This window comes from Merops nubicus, unplaced genomic scaffold (assembly GCF_000691845.1).
Source record: "Merops nubicus isolate BGI_N331 unplaced genomic scaffold, ASM69184v1 scaffold7886, whole genome shotgun sequence".
Classification (NCBI taxonomy): domain Eukaryota; kingdom Metazoa; phylum Chordata; class Aves; order Coraciiformes; family Meropidae; genus Merops; species Merops nubicus.
This window is the reverse complement of record NW_008614267.1, coordinates 17,053-35,545: the sequence shown is the minus strand read 5'-3', so window position 1 is coordinate 35,545 and position 18,493 is coordinate 17,053. Positions and strand designations below refer to the sequence as shown.

Genomic DNA, 18,493 nt, shown 5'->3' with positions numbered 1-18,493 from the left:
GCTTTTATCCCCAAGCAGACACCTGACCTTTGTCAACTCACTGCAGGACCCCTGGGGCTCATTTCCCTTATGGCTCTCCCTGCAGGGCCGGCCGCACCCTGGGGGGAAGCTATAAGGCAAACTCACCACCTCTTTTTGAAGGGCTGTGGGAATCACCCATATGTCAACCTTAATTCAGGGCTCGGGGTTCAGACCCCAGCATTTCAATGGCACAAGCTTCATTTCAAGTCTCCAATGCAGCAACACGCTGACCAATGTTCTGATTTGGGTGAGATTCTTGGCTTCACTTTACTTAATAACAAACAAAATTAAAAAAAAAAATAAAAAGGTTTTGGGTTACATCCTTTTCTGGGCTTCTTCCCCAACAGTTCTGCATAATTAGAGAGTGTGACGCACAAAATCAGGCCCTCCAAGTTGTACTTAATCCTTTTTAACCTTTTATTCGAGACTTTGAAAGCAAACCAATGGTCTGTACCTCTCTGGCCGCTCTCTCTCCTGCCTGCACAGCCCCCTCCATGTATCCACTCCATTGGGTAGCTGTCTCCGTGCCAGCAAAGTAGATTCTGTCAACAGGCTGGCGAATGATCCTTCAAAACAAATGGAGAATGTCAGATGACAAGTAACAGGAAGGTGATGATCCTTCTAAAAGCAATTTATGGGCTTTGATGGAGTGCTCAGCTTCTGTTGTCCAAAACTGCTGGGGAGCATGGTGCAATAAGCTGTCCCCACAGGACCACCTACTTGCTTCCGTACACAAAAACTCAAGATCTGAGAGAGAAAAAATCTAAGGCATAAATCAGTATGCCCAGTTTCCGTACAAAATAATACAAGCTTTATTTTAGTGCTGGGATAAGGGATAATCCTAATAGCCTCCAGAAAAGCAGTGCAGTTGACAGATTTATGTCTTCTGCATGACAGCATTGTTGTTATCCTGCCATTACAATGGGATGTGAATGATGTTTTTGCAGTGACGGGTCACTAATTCCAGCTTCTATTTGGAGGCTGGACTTGCTTGGCTGGAAGTCCTGCCAAAAGTTGACGGCAGCTGAAGTTCTCAGCATTCAGGGAGTTGCATTTGCCCCACAGGGCAAATAAGCCAGCACTTCAGTCATGCAAAAGTGCACAAGCATCCCAGTCAGCACAGCCATAGCTGATGAGCTCCCTTTCCCATAGCAAGGTGTGCTTGCACTATGGGTTCCCATCTAACCCCCAGTCAGGTTTTCCTTGTCTCCCTGACACCAGCTTCTCCCAGTCAGAGACCTCACCCATTGCCACCCAAGTGTTGAGATAAATTGCAACACCATAGGCTGTGCACTGGTTGACTTTTTCCTACTCACATCTGGGCACAGAGGGAGGGTGTAATTCTGTGACAGACATGCTAAGAAGTTCATGCTGTGATGTGCTCCAGGGTTTGCCTGGTCTTCAGCTACGGGTACAAAATTTATCTGATTGTTCCTATTATGTGATGAACTGTGCCTTCCACACACTTTTCAGTAACACACCTAGTATTAATCAGCATTATCTATCATGTTCCTCTAGGAATACAGCAGTTATGTTTTGGGAGGGAATGGGAGGCTTTGCTGGGAGGAGAGAATGAGTTTTCACATAAGGGTTTTGTGTCTTCCCCTCGTGATGTGACTCAATGGGCTTCACCAGACCCTGGTGCTCCACCCACATAGTCAATGAAGACTTCATTTGTGAGCCCTCAAGGTCTTAACAAGCATTAAAGGGATCTACTGCAAATACTGTAAGTAACCTAGCAGGGAAAGACTTCCTGGCTCTACCAAGTCCCTTTGTGACTGTGCTTTGTTCCCTTAAAAGTCACAAGAGAAACTCTGCTCTTACTAAAGTCAATAGCAAGATCCTTGCTAGCTGGGGAATAGGGGAGTGGAAAGAGGGTTGGAGTTCCCCCAATATGCTACATATGCCATAAGTTTGGTGCATAAGGTGTACCATCACACATGAGCTAAGAAACGTAAATTAGAAAACAAAGCATTCTCTGGTTTACCTTCCATAAGAATACATTATGCCTGGTGGGAAGTAGGCTGTGTAACAACCCCCTGAATATTGCTCCATGCTCCAGTTCTTTTCTTCATAATGCACAGGCTGTAAGTGTTGGCAAACATTAGAGAGTAAGACAGTGGCGGAGAAATTAGAAATAAACCCCCAGATTTCCTTTGAAGAGGGGGAAAAAAACAGGCTAAGGAGTGTCGTGTCATCTGGCTAATGCTATCCATTCACACAAAACAAATCTTTGCACTTGTGCAGAAGCATTAGCCTCCCATGGGGAAATGACAGGACAAATAAATCCATGCACTGCTTTCTCTTTTCTTGTAAAGAGTGAGACTGGCAGCTCTTTTTTTCCTGTACTAGATGCTGCTGCCCTCCCCTTGGGACTACAGATTGTATGGCACAAAGTTCAATTTTCGGTACACATTTTAGGTACAAGGAATTTTGGCTTCATCCTCCAAAACAAAGAAACAACACTGCTTTACAATAGAGGTGAAAACAGGCATTAATTTCTTACATGTAAAGCCTCTTCCATCCCCATTGCCTTGGCATATGCCTCACAGATCTTCTTCTTCCTACATGAAAATAAAATCAGAGTCAGAAAAAAAGAGGTGAAAAATAAAAACCTCTCAGCTATTGCTGCTCTTACAAAAAAAAAGAAGAAAAAGAGGCCAAACCTCATATTTATTGCAATACACTGGAAAGAAAGGTGGGTTTGGCTTTGTTTTTAAGTCTGATTATTTCAAGTTCTTATCTTAACATACATATTTCAAATGCTGATGCCTAAACATGACATCCAAAATGGACCCAGGGAACGGGATGATGGTTGGTTTTGGCAATGAGCTCTGAAAAAATAAATCCTTGTACAGTTATTTTAGGATGCAGAGGCAATCCATTCTCATGTTCACTGGTGTAAGACCAGGAGAAAAGAAATATAAATCAATGAAATCCCTACAGATTTACTATAGCTGAGAAGAAAACATGAGCTAGAGACTACTACCCATATTCCTAAGCAGAACTCCTCTTTCACTTGCATGTGTATCAAAGACCACATTTAGAAAGTGCTATTTGTTAATTCACAGATTAATACTGTTGTGAACATAGAGGTTTAAAAATTTTATCACCCAGTCTGAATTTGAAGAACACCCAAAACTATGCATATCAGCATTCCCTATATTCCTGTAGTATTTTCCATTTCTGAACTCTTACCTCTCCTCCTTACTGAGATGGGCCAGTTTAACAGCTTTTCTGGCAAGGATGAAACTGAAAAGAAAAACATGGCATATAAATATCAAGCAGTTGTCAGCACCCCAGCTGATTCTCAAGCTCTTGCTTGAAATGATTCTAAAAAAAGGCAGGTGAAGCACTTTACCAGGATGTAATGGTCTTGAGATTTTTTCATCATACCTCATCACTTCATAACTACAGGTCAGACAGGTGAAAAGGCCTGTGTGGGGCACCCTGGGGAGTTCAATGAAAGGGAGAGCATGCATTCTCTGAGGGCAGGTGCAGAGGACTGCCTGGCAGATACCAGATGAGAAAGTTGGGGGTTGCAAGTATGTTCTCAAAGCTGCCAGCACTTTCCTAATTTTACTCTGTGAGACCACAAAAGTGGCAGAGGGCTGAGAGTGTCCAGCAAATTAGCCACACTACCTACCCTCTTTCACCTACTTTTTACCCAAAAGGACTGAGACCCTGATTTTTCTTGAGCTTTTGAAGTCTCTCAGACAGCTGGCCATACCACTGCCTGGCTCATTTTGTGTTAGTAAGTGAAGGGAGCCTGCTGCTCTTGAAGGGAACAGACTGGGTGATTAGTTCATTTGACCTTAGTGGAGATACCCAGAGGATAAAGTACAGCCCTGCACCATTTTAAAAAGTTGCATAAATCCACAAGGGGAAAGCAGGAAACTGTTTCCCATAGGGGTTTTAGAGGAGGCTTTATTACTCTCAGGTCACGGAAGTTTCTAAGCCTTGAACAAGCCAATAAACATGTACAGTTCAGCAGAAGTGGCAAAATTTCCTTGCCAAATACTTAAGTAGTTACCTGACATTTATACTAGCCCTTTTTTTTTTGGCAATTTCACTTCAGATTACAGTGGAAACATTTGTAAAGATGATTGTTTTTTCATAGTGGCTTAACCTATTTTAAAAGACAGTCAATGCTGTTACGTATTTTCCCATCTGTTCATCCAGACTACAACTTTTTTACTTGGCAGTTTCTTCAGAATCACCATTGCTTCTCTGCACAGCTGCTGCCCTGCCCAACCATCAGCTGATGCTTGTTGTCATGCCTCAGCTCAGTGGGGAGAGGAGGCAAACTAGGATTTCTTGGACAACTGCATTTTCAATTTGGCCCAGGTGCTAAATACAAGACCAAATATAAGCCAAGTCCAGGTTCACAAATCTAAATAAGAAAGGGATTTATTTCTAAAACTACTCCACAGCAAAAAAAACATTAACTGAATGCTTAAAATGAACTACAGCTGAATTCAGCAACTCCTTCCCAAACATCTCCTTTGTATTAGGCTATTTGTAGCAGAAGCTTCTCCTAAAAGCTTATGTGGACCAGAGAAGCATAAGAAGCTTGTCAGAAATGTTCTCCCTTCATCGATGAAGACTGTGGGAGTGGTCACCACTGATGTAACCTGGCCCTTTCCCCTCTTCCTCCTCCTTCCACTCCATACAAAAAAAAAAAATACACATGTGTAAGTATGGGCTAGAAGCTCTTAACCCCATAATAGAAGGGAAAGATCCATCAGGTTTTGTGTCATCTATGGTAATTCCAATTGGAGACTCCTCATCCTCAATGACGAAGGAACCACAATAACCTAAGGGGGGGAAAGAAAACAAAATGATTGTCAGAGAAACTTGTTGATAATAATTGTTTATGATAGAAATGAGCAAGGAAAATTATTCATAAAAAGATTTTCACAGTAATTCCTTTATCACCAGTAGTACCTACACCTCTGAAGTGTTTTTTTAAGTCTCTCTCCTCTCTTCGCTCTGACTCTGGGAAATTTTGTACAAAGACTTATAGAATTCATATTTAAATTCCATTATTACTTAGCAAGGAATTTGTGTGGGCTGCTGCAAGCTCCTTTGGCTTTCTATATTGGGGGCAATAAACATTAAAAATAAAAGAATTTAGGAAGAACTATGATGGTTAATTCCAAGAGTAACTTTGGCCAAAACAAGAGCAGCAGCAACAAAACCCAGTGCAATTACATCTGGTCACTGTGTGATTAAATTGACACCCTGTATTGATTCTGATGATGACAAGACTGCCAGAAATGGTGTCCCATAACACTAATGCAGCAGAAATCTTGTATCACACCAGTACGTTTCAGGTGAAGATGCAAAAACTCCCATATAGAAAACAATGTATAAACCTGCCTACATTTCTTTCCAATCTCAATGGTTGATTTCTGCCCTGAAACATGCAACATTATATTATTTTGATTAAGAATCATTCTCGCCCAGTGCAACTCTTGGTATCATTACACAGGAAGTGGGAACTAATCTGTTCATACCAATAGTTTTGGAAATCCTACCAGTTAAAGCCAAGAAACGTGTGATGTTGCAGTACATGGTAAAAATATTTTGAGTTAAAAAAAAAAGCTATCTCAGTTTTCTGAGATATCAAGTCTGTAGAACAGAGGATTAAAAACAGGGGAAGGTCCTGGTTACACCTTAAGCTCTCCTTGTCATCTGCTCTAAGTTCTCTTTGACTGCTTTAACTCTGTTTCTGGCAGGCAGAAGCACAGACCTGCTGCTGCAGGGTCACTGCTTCTGTGCATTGCAGGTTTCAGCAAAGGCCTTCAAGGAAACCTTCCTTGTTCTCTTAGTCATCCCTCCTCAGCTAGCAACAATGAGATTTGGGATCCTATTTGAGTCTGGACTCATCTTTGGGACAGGGCGTGCACTCAGGCTTGGAGGAAGAGCTCTCCTTTCTATGGAGCTTTACCTTTCACTTTCCTGTGTGCTTGGTTTTGGGGTTTTGCACATTTAACCCCTCACTTGGATTTATTCCCTGATAGACAGCAGAGCTTCAAAATTCACGTAGCATGGGGCTCCCAAGTCCTTCACCTTCCCCACATACCCTTCCTCTTCCAGAAGGCTTCCCTGTAGTACACCATGGTTTTTATGACACAGCCCATAGGCAGACGCTGAATTAACTGGTTTCTCTTTGGTGGCAGTTCAGGTTTGAAATGAATCTTCGTTGTCAGGATTGGAGGGATAGCACTGATCACATACTTGCCCTGAAATGTAAATCACAGTCAGCAAAGTGCTGCCTCTCACTGAGCTCGCCCCACAGGACACATCTGAAAGATGCTCTTACTAGCAATTAAGAGCTTTCCCACACCTGACTTTGCTACTTGACTTTCCCACATGGATATTTCCAGATTACTGAAGCAATTCTGCCATTTCAGAAAAAGGAGCTGGGAAAAACATGTCATTTTGTGATTAGATGACTCCTGGCAGCTTTCTGGACACTATAGGACCAGAGCTGAAAATTAGCTGGACACAGGTAGGGAAATAGGACAAGACCAATCTTATGGCAAAGGTAAAACTGCACATTCACAGGGTACTACTTCGAGGCAAGCAACACTGAGGGCAATTTCAGCTTTCCTGAACATGCTCCATCCACCTCACGGGTCCTGTGTGTGACTGATGAAGGACACTTCATGCCTTTCAAGTGCTCTCAGGCTGGTGGGGCCGCTGAGTGCAGGACACCCATCTCCTCCAACTCAGTTGTCACTCAGCCAGCATGCAGAGAGAGGCCAGTGGTTTAACTCTGAGGTTTAATAATCCTTGGGGGAGGGAGAGAGTCCCTCCTCCAGGACACCCTTAGATCTGCTTCTCTGCCAAGGAGCCTCATCCCTTTCTGCTAGCTTTCTCTATGTATCCTCCAAACACTGCCACTGGTGAGATGAGGGTCTTGTAGACCATGACAGTCCTGCACAAACCCCATGGCAGGCTGGGGTGTCCATGCAGAAGGGAGCTGCCGCCCCATGGGTGCCACCATGGGTAATTCTGTACTGATAAAGCATTTCACAGCGCCGCTCGACGGAGGAAAAATCTTACCAAAGGCATTTGAAATATCATAGGGTTTTGGTCTTTTTTGAAATGTATTTTTTAATGACCAGGAATGTTAATTTTCATTTCTTTGATCTCAATGCAGAACTAAAATGTAAAAATATATAATCACAGAAAAAGTTTAAGCAGAAAAGCTGGAGTAATGACAAAAGCTATCTAACAGAACACCAAGAAGAGACCCAGTCATAAATAAATCTGCAAAGCAGGTTTCACAGAGAGTCAGCACAGTCTGAGAAATAGACACACACAAATGGGTACTTCCTGATTACATCTAGCTAAGAGCTACAGCAGATGTATTCCTCCACTAAATGCATACTCTACTTTTATTCTGATCAAATTACCTCATATATCTCATGGTTTAGAGTCTCCACAACAACATTATCACCTGTCTGATCAATACGGACCACAGGTCTCTCCAGTTTAACTCTGCCTTTGAGGCGTTCCATTATTTTCTCCGATATCTGACCAGAACCCCCTTTAAACTTCCTCTCCTAAAAAACAAAACAAAATGAAACAAAACAGAAAAGAAACACAAACAAAAAATTCACCAGCATGAATCACAATGACATCGAATATGACTTCTGCTCATAATCAAGACACTCCAGGCCAAATCTGCAAGTCCTAAGGGTGAATAAAGAGGCCCAGACTTTCAGAAGACTGAAGGCATAAACTTAATATGCAGTGGGGATTGCTGTCTAAACCACTTTTGCAATGGCTTCCTCAATTAGTCGGCTTAAAGATTCTTGAAGCCTAGAAAACATACACATATAACGCAAGTATTCTAGCTAGTATAAACATATCACTTCATTAAAAAGAGGTTTTGAGTATTTTACCCATCACTGTGCTACCAAACCCCTCACGTGTGGCAAAGACATCAAACTGCACCTGTACAGCGAACGCCTGCACCAGCCCAGAAGCAAGACAGATCTTTAACTGGGTCTGGCCTCGAGTGCAGCAGGCAACTTGCTTTACCTGTCCCTGGGAAGACACAAAGACATTGCTGTCTGGGACAAAACACAATCTGTGACACATACTTCCTCACCATGTCTGTGCAGAGGCTCAGGGGAAGCACTAACCCCCTTTCATCTACCAGGCACCGGCATTATACCAAGCAGCACACTTTTACATTCCAGATGCTGGTACTGGCAGGGAAGAAAGTCTTGTGCTGAAAGACTGAAATGGCTGCCCAAGAAAGTTTTATAAGACTCATTATGGCTGCTAAGTCAGAAATCCTTCATGGTTTTGCTTGGCTGATTTTGATTGGGGTGAAGAGAGAGGGAAGGAGGGCAGAACCCAACACAGTTTTCTACCAAGATGGGGTAGAAAACTCCATCCAGGCACAAAGAAAAAGAAGTGCTCTTCCCAGGCTACTTTTCCCCTATCCACATGTCTTGTTGAACTACAAGTATCTTTGGATTAATTTTAATTCTTGCTGCAACATGTAGCAGTTGCTGATGTGGGACAGCAAATGTAACCAAGGGCCTCCTGAGGAGGAAAGCTCTTAGGTCTTGCTCCTAGCTCAGGGCAGCATTAGTTGTACCTACATCTTTACTGACACACGGTTGTATATTTTTATCCAAATGGGCAGGTGCTGATAGAGACTTCACAACTTCTTTTAATGTCTCCCTAACCCAGCACACGTGGAAGGGTGTAGTACTCTCCACTTTTGCTGTTGGTAGCTTATGTCTGAAATGCTGCAAGTGCTTTCTGAGGCTGCATTAACTGAAGTAGGAAGGTAGTAAAGGATGCCAACATACCACATCCAAATTAGTCTGACAGCCCCCTCTCCCCTTTTCTGAAACTTCATCCAGAAAAAAAAATCACCTGAAAACCATGATGTTCTGTAGGCAACCAAGCACCCGCCATGACCACAGCAAGAAACAGCCTGAAGTAGTTCATAAAACATGCTGCTATGGGAGCTGTTCCAACAAGAAAGGGTCATTTGCTATGTACTTCCAACTCTTGTAATTAGAGTCTTCAAAACTGTCCTGGTTCCGTGTAAAAAGGGGTTCAGGGCAGGACCCACACGGAACAGAACTATGTACTTGCCTCTCCCCCCCCGAGAGAGAGAGAGAGCGAGAGAGAGACACTTTGAAAAAAAATGAAGTATATTGTTCAACAAGGAACAGAAAACGAAAAAGGGAGGTAAGGAAAATAATATGTACAAAGATTAGGGGAAAAATACAAAAAATAAAATATACAAAACCCTCAGAAATGGTTCCAGGGTCCCACGGAGTGAAAGGAGAACTTTCCTCTCCGAGCTCCAAGGCAGGAGTGAAATTAGAAACCACTCCCTGCCTCTTATCAGAGTGTGTGTGGGAAGGGGAGGGAATACAATGGTTCACCCCCACCCAGGGTCCTCCCAGTTGCTAGAAGGTCACGCCCCCATTCCAAGCCTCAAACCACAACAAAAACAAACAAACAAAAAAAGTATTTCACTCTGAGGTACACTTGCTCTGAACTCTTGAAAACATTCAAGCATGCTAAGTAACCCACAGAAAATAAATTGTCAAAAAAAAGCAACAAAATAGCAAGAAAAGGACTGTGCTGAAATGAACACAGGAAAAAACAATTCATTAAATTGTCCCAAATTATCCCAAAGCCTAGCTAATAAAATTCCTCATTGAACAGAGTTAGCTAAGAGGGCTGTTCTACCCCACAAGAACATGATTGTCTCCAGTGCCACATGCACTTGGTGTTGCATCCTCTCTTCATTAATTGTAGGGCTTTGGTGGGTACAACACTCCACTTGCTCTTTATGGTTTCAAGGGAAGAGAAAGAAAACGAGGCATATTGTACCTGGCCCCCATTGGTGATACAGAAAATCCTGGATGTGCCCCCACACTGCCTCACATACCACAGGAACCAGAGAGCAGAGACTTCATGAGGCTCAGACGTGACGTTGACATTCACAAAAAAGGTGGCAAATTCTTTAACAGCTCTGCATGAGACACAGGAGCAGAAACAGGCAATGAGTAAATGGGACTTCCCGACTGCTCTCACAATTTTCTTTGTTATTCTCAGTAAGGGCTGCTTTCCCAAAGTCAGAAAAGCCAAGATGATTTATATCTGTCTCATTTTTTAGTCTGTAGTGAGACACTTTCCATGGATACATATCAACCCCTCCCTCCCTCCTGAAGCATTTATCCATTGATATTGAACTGCCACTGATTTCACTTTAGTTATTTCTTTAAATAGTTTCCCAGATGCTATTCCTTTCATCAGAACAAATATTTTTTCTCAGCAGGGGAATGCATTTGATAACCAGTTAGTGAAACTTTTCTGCATTTCTCCTCCACAGGGAGCTTATCGGGCACATAATTTCCAAGGTCTGATGGGTCCCGAGGGGCTCAACTAGCCATGTGGCCAAGACATTCCCCATCTCCCATGTAACACCACTGCACAGACATTTTGTGAAACTAAGAATCAGACATGGTAAATAACCCAGAGAAACCACACTGGGAATCATTGCCATAAATACGGAAGAGGGTCAGCTGTCTACCACAAGTCCTCTGAACTAAACACAGTTATAGCAGCAGGAAACAAGGACATGACTATTCACATTCATTTTGTCCATGGCTACAGATTGCTAAGAGAACTGAGATCATTTTGCAAAGAAGGTGAAAGGTCTTTGACTTGGATGAAGTTTCATAAAACAATAAGAATTTATAATCAACCGCTAAAGGATGGAACTTTGCAAGTTATCTGGGCTAAAATATGTAACTTATAAACTTTTATAACCTCACTTCACTGGGTATGAAGTCCAGTTACCTCTATTTCATTAGCCAAGATATGAAAATTTCCTGCATGCAAGAACCCTCTGCCACAATCTTGAAAGCACCAAGACACTGAACAGTTGTAGCAGGCTCAGGCCTGAGAAATGTGAAGGTCTGCAAGATCAGTAGATGCTTATCTGTGACACGTGACAAACAAATCTTCTTTTATAACCTTGACCCAGATCACATAGAAAATACTGTGAAGGAGCTTTTCTGTTTAGGACACTACTTTTTTAAACTATGTGCAGAAAAATTTGTCTTGAAAATCTAAAATAGCTCTTTACTGAGTTTTTGAACGTTTCAGCTGAGCACATCCATCAAAACTGGAGTGCCACAAAACCACTGGCAGCAGGAGCAGTTCTGCAGAGAAGTGTGTTACAGAAGAGATCACTATGAACACAGTTCTGCTTATACTCCACCAGCTCCCTGACTAAGAGGGACAGTAAAAACTGGAAGAGGAAGTGCACTTGCAACAGGAAGGGAAGTTCAAAGTAAAGAAAACTACAGTGCTGCAGCCAGTGAGAGGAAGCCTAAATGGCTATACCTTGTATCACATGGAGCTGGAGCAAGATTTAAGCCAGCAAAATAAATTTCAGACTGAAAAGTTTTGGTCAGGAAGGTGCAGCAAAGTGCTAAACCACAGTCAGAATGAAAGGGCAAAGAGGGCACAGCCCCACAAATAAAAAACACTGAATACAAGGAAGGAGAGTGTTACAGAATAGCACAGGGCCCAGCACAGCAAGGAGGTACACATGTGCTCATAGGAACATACTTCTCTTCACATTATAAAGAGAATTAATTGAAAAAGAAAAGGAAATAAAGAGTATTTCCAGTTGTCATCACCTCATATTGAACATCGTTTCTTTTTTTATTCCTACAGCGTGGTCCCTCAGAGACATATAAAACACACTAGCCATTTTCTAGGTGATACAACACCTTGGGGTCCTTTTCCTATCAACCGGGGTTGATGCTCTGTTGAATTTGCTACTCACAAACAAGGAAGACCTGCCGGATAATGCAAAGCTGAAGGGCAGCCTTGTCTGTACTGGCCATGAGACTGTGGAACTTAAGATCCTGAGAGGAGTAAGACAAACAGCAGAATTGCTAACCTGTATTTTGGAAGAGCAGATTTTATCCTCCTCAAGGACCTGCTTGCGCACTGAAATGGGAAACTACCTCATGGGAAACTACCCCATTAGGCAAAGATGCCCAAGAGAGCTGGCTGGCATCCAAGGACAGCATCCTAGGAGGAGAAGGAGGGTGCACTGCAGTGGGCAGAGCTGAGCAAGCGCAGCTACAGGCTCACTGGGACAAACATGGAGCTCCCAACCAGGCTCAGGCACAAAACGCCCGGGAGGTGAAAGGCAACAGTAAAGTTTGCCTCAGCTGCCTCGTTTCCCTCCAAGGGTTTCAGAGGCCCAGCAGGCACCTCTGCTGAAACAAAGACCAGCATCTGAACTTCTCCAGAGCTTCCAGAGCCAACAGCTGCTCATTTCCCCATCCTTGGGTCTCATGCCACCCCATCCATTACGCAAGGACTGCCCTCTGGCACGGTGTGCTGCTCTCCATGTGCTACTGGCACCTGCCTGCTCCGTGGGACACATAATACAGCTCATGCATTCAAAGCAGGCACATATGATAACTGCACAGAAGGGGATGTAGCAGAGAGTCAGAAGACAACATGCCACAGCTCCTAGCCTATGGCGCTGCGAATGCTGCCTCATTTCCTTCTGCCTCCATTTCTGATCCTGGAAGTGACCTTATTCATGTCTACAAAGTGGAGTTTTATTTACATGTTGCTTTTCCTAAAGACCAACGCACATGGTCTCTGAGTGAAGTGAAAGCATGGTGGGAAGAGCCCACGCTGTCACTCCTGTGTGCATGGGCCTGCTGAGGCAAACCCCAAGTATCCCCAGCATCTTTCATCCCACCTGCCAGCCAACCCAAGCTCTGCCATACCACCTTATCCTGAACAGGCCCTCACGCACTGCCTGAAAACAGCTCATCACAAAGACCAACCTCATCTCAAATACCTCCTGCTCTCTCACCACTTGTACCTCAGCTGCACTCAGCTGTACTCCAGAATTTGCCAGTGAGCCACTATCATTCTGCAGCTGGATTTCAAAGTGAATAAAGAGTTACGTACTTGGTCCAGCAAATCTTATTTATCAGGTCCTCCATGGTCATTTTGTCCCATTCCTCAGCACGTGGAGCATTCCATGGTGCTTCAGGAGGAATCTGGAGACAGAGGTGAAACATTCAAGAAACCATCCAGCAGCATATCATTGCCTGGTCACAGCTACTAATGCACAGAGTTGATTGATACGTTGGCTGGAATTTCCTTTTGTCCCCTGCATGTGGCTGTAAATTTGGAATAAATTCACCAAATGAAATAATTTCTATTCACACCTTTGGGCACGAATTGTACCATGACCACCAAATCCAGTTTTGTTTGACAAATGATCTATATCGTTATGTCAGGACTCATCTGGCTTTTAGTGGCCCAGAACTGACATATCTATCCTAATTTAATTATCTTGGTGTCCTCTAGCAGCTGAGGGAAAAATTCTTTCTTCAGTCAGGGATTCAGCCAGTTCCCAAGATGGATATCTGAAGGCCCCTATGCCGCTGTTAACTACAGAGGGAGCAAAATTATCTAGATATTATTAAATTAGTTTTAGACAAATTATTAATAATTATCCATAGTGTGTAAGTACCATGACACGTGAGGACACTATCGTATATCTGAATCTTTGAAAAAATATTTATTGTTTGACAAAAAAAAATGTGTGATATCATGCACAAATTTGATTCTGACAAACCACATAAATCAAATTAACTTTGCAGGAATAGAGTTAGCTATGCTTACAGATTATTGTAAGGTAGGATCCCTGGTTTGTAGACAGATTATAAGGCAACTCATAAATATCTGAAAGACAGCATGATGCTCCAGGGACTACTTCTTGCACACAGGAATATCTGCAGTTGTATTGCTTGAATTTTGAAGGCATTTAACATCTAAGAATATTAGAAATAAAATTACTATGAAGCCAAACTGGAGCCTTGAGCACTGTAGGAAATAGGTGCAATTTATATAGCCTACCTCTCTTCCCAGCTTGTCCATGGTCCTCCAGAAGTTATTGTAATCCAGATAAACTAAGGGATTCCAAGTTGAAGGGGAAACACCCACGAGATAACGTGACTTTCCCTAAAACACACATAAGAACATAAGCACCTGAAACACAACAGAGCATATCTTCATTACTCAAGAACACAGCATTCTCAAACCTATCACATGGTTGAGCCTTTTGCCCCAAAATATCTAGCTTTTTTTTTCTTCTTGTCTTATCTCTTTTTTTTTCCCTGCATATGCATGTAAGTAATGGCTTTTATGAGGCTAAGTATGAGGGGAAAAATCACTTGGGTTGACATTAAAAAGGACAAAAACACTTTTTTTTTTTTTTTTTTTTTTAATTCAGAGGGGATGCGGAGAGATACATTTGTTCTGGGCAGGCTGACAAATTCTATGCTAAGGAGACTCAAGCAATGGCCAAGGAGGTAACATTCCTTGCTCCTAAGCATTCTTTATTATTACATTTGAATGAACCTAATGCTTACCTGCCTGCTGATATGTGCATCCTAAAATTTGCACGGGTCTAAAACCACACACATTTTAAACTTTTAAACTATCTAAGCATAGTTATGGTACACCTCACCTATAAAAAATCAAACATATATCTTTATTATGCCACGTACCTTGGAAGAAACCTAGACTAAGAAAAAAAAAAAAAGCCAAAAAGAAAGTTTTGGGTTGCAGGAAGAAAAATTTTGTAAATTCATAAAAATGGTATCAGTCCTTACAATGTGTATGACACATAGCTGCAACAGGAATAAGGATTGCCTCAGATAATCTTCTGATATAACGATAAGTGAAACAATCTAACAGCAGCTGGTTCTTTGTGATAACTTTATTCTGAAGGAAGATTGGATGAGCAGGCAACATTTTCTCTTCTTAAAATGCTCTGAACCTTCCCCCATGTAAGTCAACAGCAAGTTTCTCATCAGACCTCTATAATGTTTGCTTTTCCAGGTCTGTCAAAAGTTTGCATGAGGTCACGTGGCAGGATGCAGCCAACACGCTGAACCATGACAGGTAGGAGCTGTGGTGCTACGTAGGGTGCAATGTGTTTCTCAGTGCAATACATATCATGCCAGCCCACCACACCAGGCAGGTGGGAGTCACAGACCAAGTGAGAGGCTGCAAAGCTGCAAAGGCATCAGATGGTGACCCAGGGACAGGGGGACACTAAGCAGGAGCTAAATGCACCTTCCCCACACTTGGCAAGAGAGACTTTGTCTTCCCCACTTATAGTTATGAACATTTCTGTAAAAACACATGGATTTCTGGTATTCTTTGTAACATTTTTCTGCAAAGATTGTAACAAAGATAAAAGGTGCAAGACAAAACTTGGAGACCATAGTGAGCTTTCAGACTTGGCAAAAGCAGCAAAAAATCCAAAGTCCCATGTTTTGGTCAACACTTGTCATACCCAGGGAAGGTATAATGGAGGAGACACAGGTACATGGGTAAGGGACAGAAAGGTTGCTATGGCCAACACCGCTTGGCACCTCTCTCCTGAGAAGATGGCTGCAGTGGTGCCACAGCTTCAGGCCTGCCTGGGTCCATGGCCCACTCTGTACTGTACCTCCTCACCATTTTCAGTCAGGGCAGCAGCAAACACGTTCTCATTTTCTGTCTAGACACAGTAACCTCTACTCTGGGCCAAGCAAAGCACAAGGTTGCAATCTCAGCACCTAGTTCAGCTTTGATCCAAGTGATTAAAGTTATTTTTTAAATTTCCAACAAATGTTGAGTTTTCAAGTCACCTTGATGACCCTGGAGGTGGTTGGTTACCTCTCAATTTCTGGTTATATAATTTTAATCTTGTGTACCACATGCTTTTTTTCTCTATTTTACCAACATTATGTTGGAGAGTTATGTTGGAGGAAGGTGGGCAGGAGATACGGCTCCAGCCTTCTCCAGGTGCACGTGTATATGCAAATCACACTTCTGCCATGGCAAGAACAGAGAAAATGCTCCTATGAACTACCAGCAAGAAAATCCTCCACACAACACTGCCTTTTCCTTTTCCTTGAGCACGATTTCTCACTGTCAGACCAAAAACCACACGCAAAGGGATATACTGCATGCCACAACTTTTACTGTCATAAACTGGTGCTGTATCAAACAAGGAAATCCTGATACAAAGCAGTAATATATTGGTAATGATTTTCCTCTTATTGAACAACATCTTGTTTTTCAAAAAGATCATCAAATACTGTTCCTTCAAAGTTCATTTATCGCTAGTTATTTTATTTTGGTCAGGAACACAGGTGCCACTAATGTGTCTTCCTTGACATGCTTTAGCATCAATAATCCTGCCCTTAAGCAGAGATGATGTGTCATGCTGTCAGCCCACCGAACAACAGATGAAGATAAGTTATTACTGCAGTTCTGTCATAATGATACTGCAAGGGACAAAGGGAGAAGGTAATCCCATTGTTCACGAATAGCAGCAAAAAATTCCCAGTTTTTCTCTGTTCAATGACACCTGTTTTCAATATGCTTTTTGGTTGGTGACTGTGCTCGTACTGAGTGGTCTAACTTGCAAACACCTCTCCTATCCTTGGCTTGCTTAGCTCAAAAAAAAGAAGCACTTCTTTTAAAAGAAAGTTAAAAAAGTAACTTCTTCTATGGCTCGTCTCCTCCTCTTGTTTTCGGCGAAACATATTCCTTGTATTGCTGGAAAAAACAGCCCAAGAAAAGTCTCTTTCAGAAACTCTATAATGAGGCTTGCGTCAAAACAGATTTTTTAACCCCCAGCATAAACTCTACTGTGTTCAACACCTACAGGATGATAAACCCCTGAATTATCCAGATTGGTGCAGATGGGGCAATTGGTGAGAGACTTTGCTCACTGCCTGGCTACCTAATATTTTCCTCCAACGTTTCACCTCTATACTAGCTGTAGATCACCATGACCACAGACTACTGCGGACTGATGAAGAAATCTTGCACATCTCAGCCACTGGTATGACACACATCACATTGGATATTCACTTATCTGCTATTTGAAAAAAGAACTATCCTTTCATTACTGATCTGAAAATATTATTATCCCCACATCTTTGGTCGGTGGTATAGCCCAGGAAGATCAATGGGAAAACATATCATATCCCCTGAGAACTATGAAATGCTAACTAACATGATTAATGATAATTAACAGTCTAAAGCTGTGTTACTTGTTGCTGTCTTCTGCATGCAAAAAAAAAAAACTCGTAACTTCAGTAAGACTGGAGACCAAAGGCAGGAAAAGCTGGAAAAATACAACCATGCTAACAGATCCGGAAGAGGCTGAGACTGAATTCAGGAAGCCTGAAATAGTTCACACACACACTAACTCCTTGTACAGGGGGGGCTGGACCTATAAAGGGTGAGAGCTCATCAGATGAAGGCCCAATTCTAACACATTCCAGGAGAGAAATTCCCATTGTCCATCAGAGAGTACAAGCCAAACAGCCTTAGCCATATCAATTTTTCAGCTCTCTCTCTTGCACAAGTATTTCCACAGCAGGGAATAAATCTAGCCCAAATGACCCGAGGCTGGTAAGTTATTAATTTGTTTTTAATATTGTCTCCCCACTAGGCAGAGGAGCCCTGGCTGCATGTTTCACAGAGGAGCTCACTGCAAGCAGGCAAGTTCTTGCAATATTTCACTTTTAAACAAGTTTATAGTGTTCTGGGTGTATTATTCTAAGAATTACTGTTTTCTTAACCGAAAGGCAAATAACCCACTGGCTTTGTTCCCACGCTAACACAAGGCTGCTGGACTGACCCACAGAGTTTATCTAATTTTTTTTTTCATTTCCTGGCGTGTTGAACGCCTTCCTGCAGACCTCAGATTTGAGTCCTGCTGCTTGCCTGGATTAGTTACCCCACGCCAATCCATAAAAAGCAATATCTCCAAGCACCACACTTCAGTGGTTAGAATGAAGACATGCTCTGCAAAGTCTGTCTTTTCCCTGCCCAGGGCTATGCTGTGGCTTATAGCTCTAACTACAGGAATCACACCCAAGCTGCCTCAGCTGTGACACCACACCAGGTTTCAATTTGTGCAAGAGGAGCAGACAACTTTGCTAGCCTTAAGAAAAGCAAGTCTGACTCCTGCCTGCTGTGCTGAGGCCAAGCTACACATCAGGAAGCACAGGAGGAGGACACCGTGCACCCAAGAACAGGGATTGTCATTGCCCTTGGGCCTTGCACATCTACAACAGTGTCTCCCTACAGTATGAGCCCTCAGGTGGTCATCTTTCATTGCTCAGTATCTCCAGTAGCCTTGAGAGCACTGCAGTGCCTCAGACTGCCTCCAATTCCCCTGTCCAAGCTGCAGGTTTATGGCTCTCTGCACAGATTTAGTCACAGATTTGCCTGCAGCACCCTAATCTCTTAATCTCAAGGCCAGATGAAAGAAAGAAAAGACTAGATGGCCAATGTTCATCTTTTGTCAAGTGTTACCTTGCTCTGAAAATCATAAGCAAACAAATAAGTA

The 18,493-nt window shown here is 42.6% G+C and overlaps 1 protein-coding gene across 1 annotated transcript in view; it reads right to left on the bottom strand.

The window, feature by feature from the left end:
- MAOA (monoamine oxidase A) overlaps positions 1–14,145 on the bottom strand; it is a 16,441-nt gene extending 2,296 nt beyond the window's left edge. Inside the window, 10 exon segments of the mRNA XM_008942163.1 lie at positions 476–587; positions 2,009–2,106; positions 2,528–2,585; positions 3,220–3,273; positions 4,742–4,838; positions 6,110–6,269; positions 7,449–7,598; positions 9,907–10,048; positions 13,030–13,121; positions 13,987–14,145. Coding sequence (XP_008940411.1) covers positions 476–587; positions 2,009–2,106; positions 2,528–2,585; positions 3,220–3,273; positions 4,742–4,838; positions 6,110–6,269; positions 7,449–7,598; positions 9,907–10,048; positions 13,030–13,121; positions 13,987–14,145 — 1,122 coding nt within the window.
- Between the last annotated feature and the right edge of the window lie 4,348 nt (positions 14,146–18,493).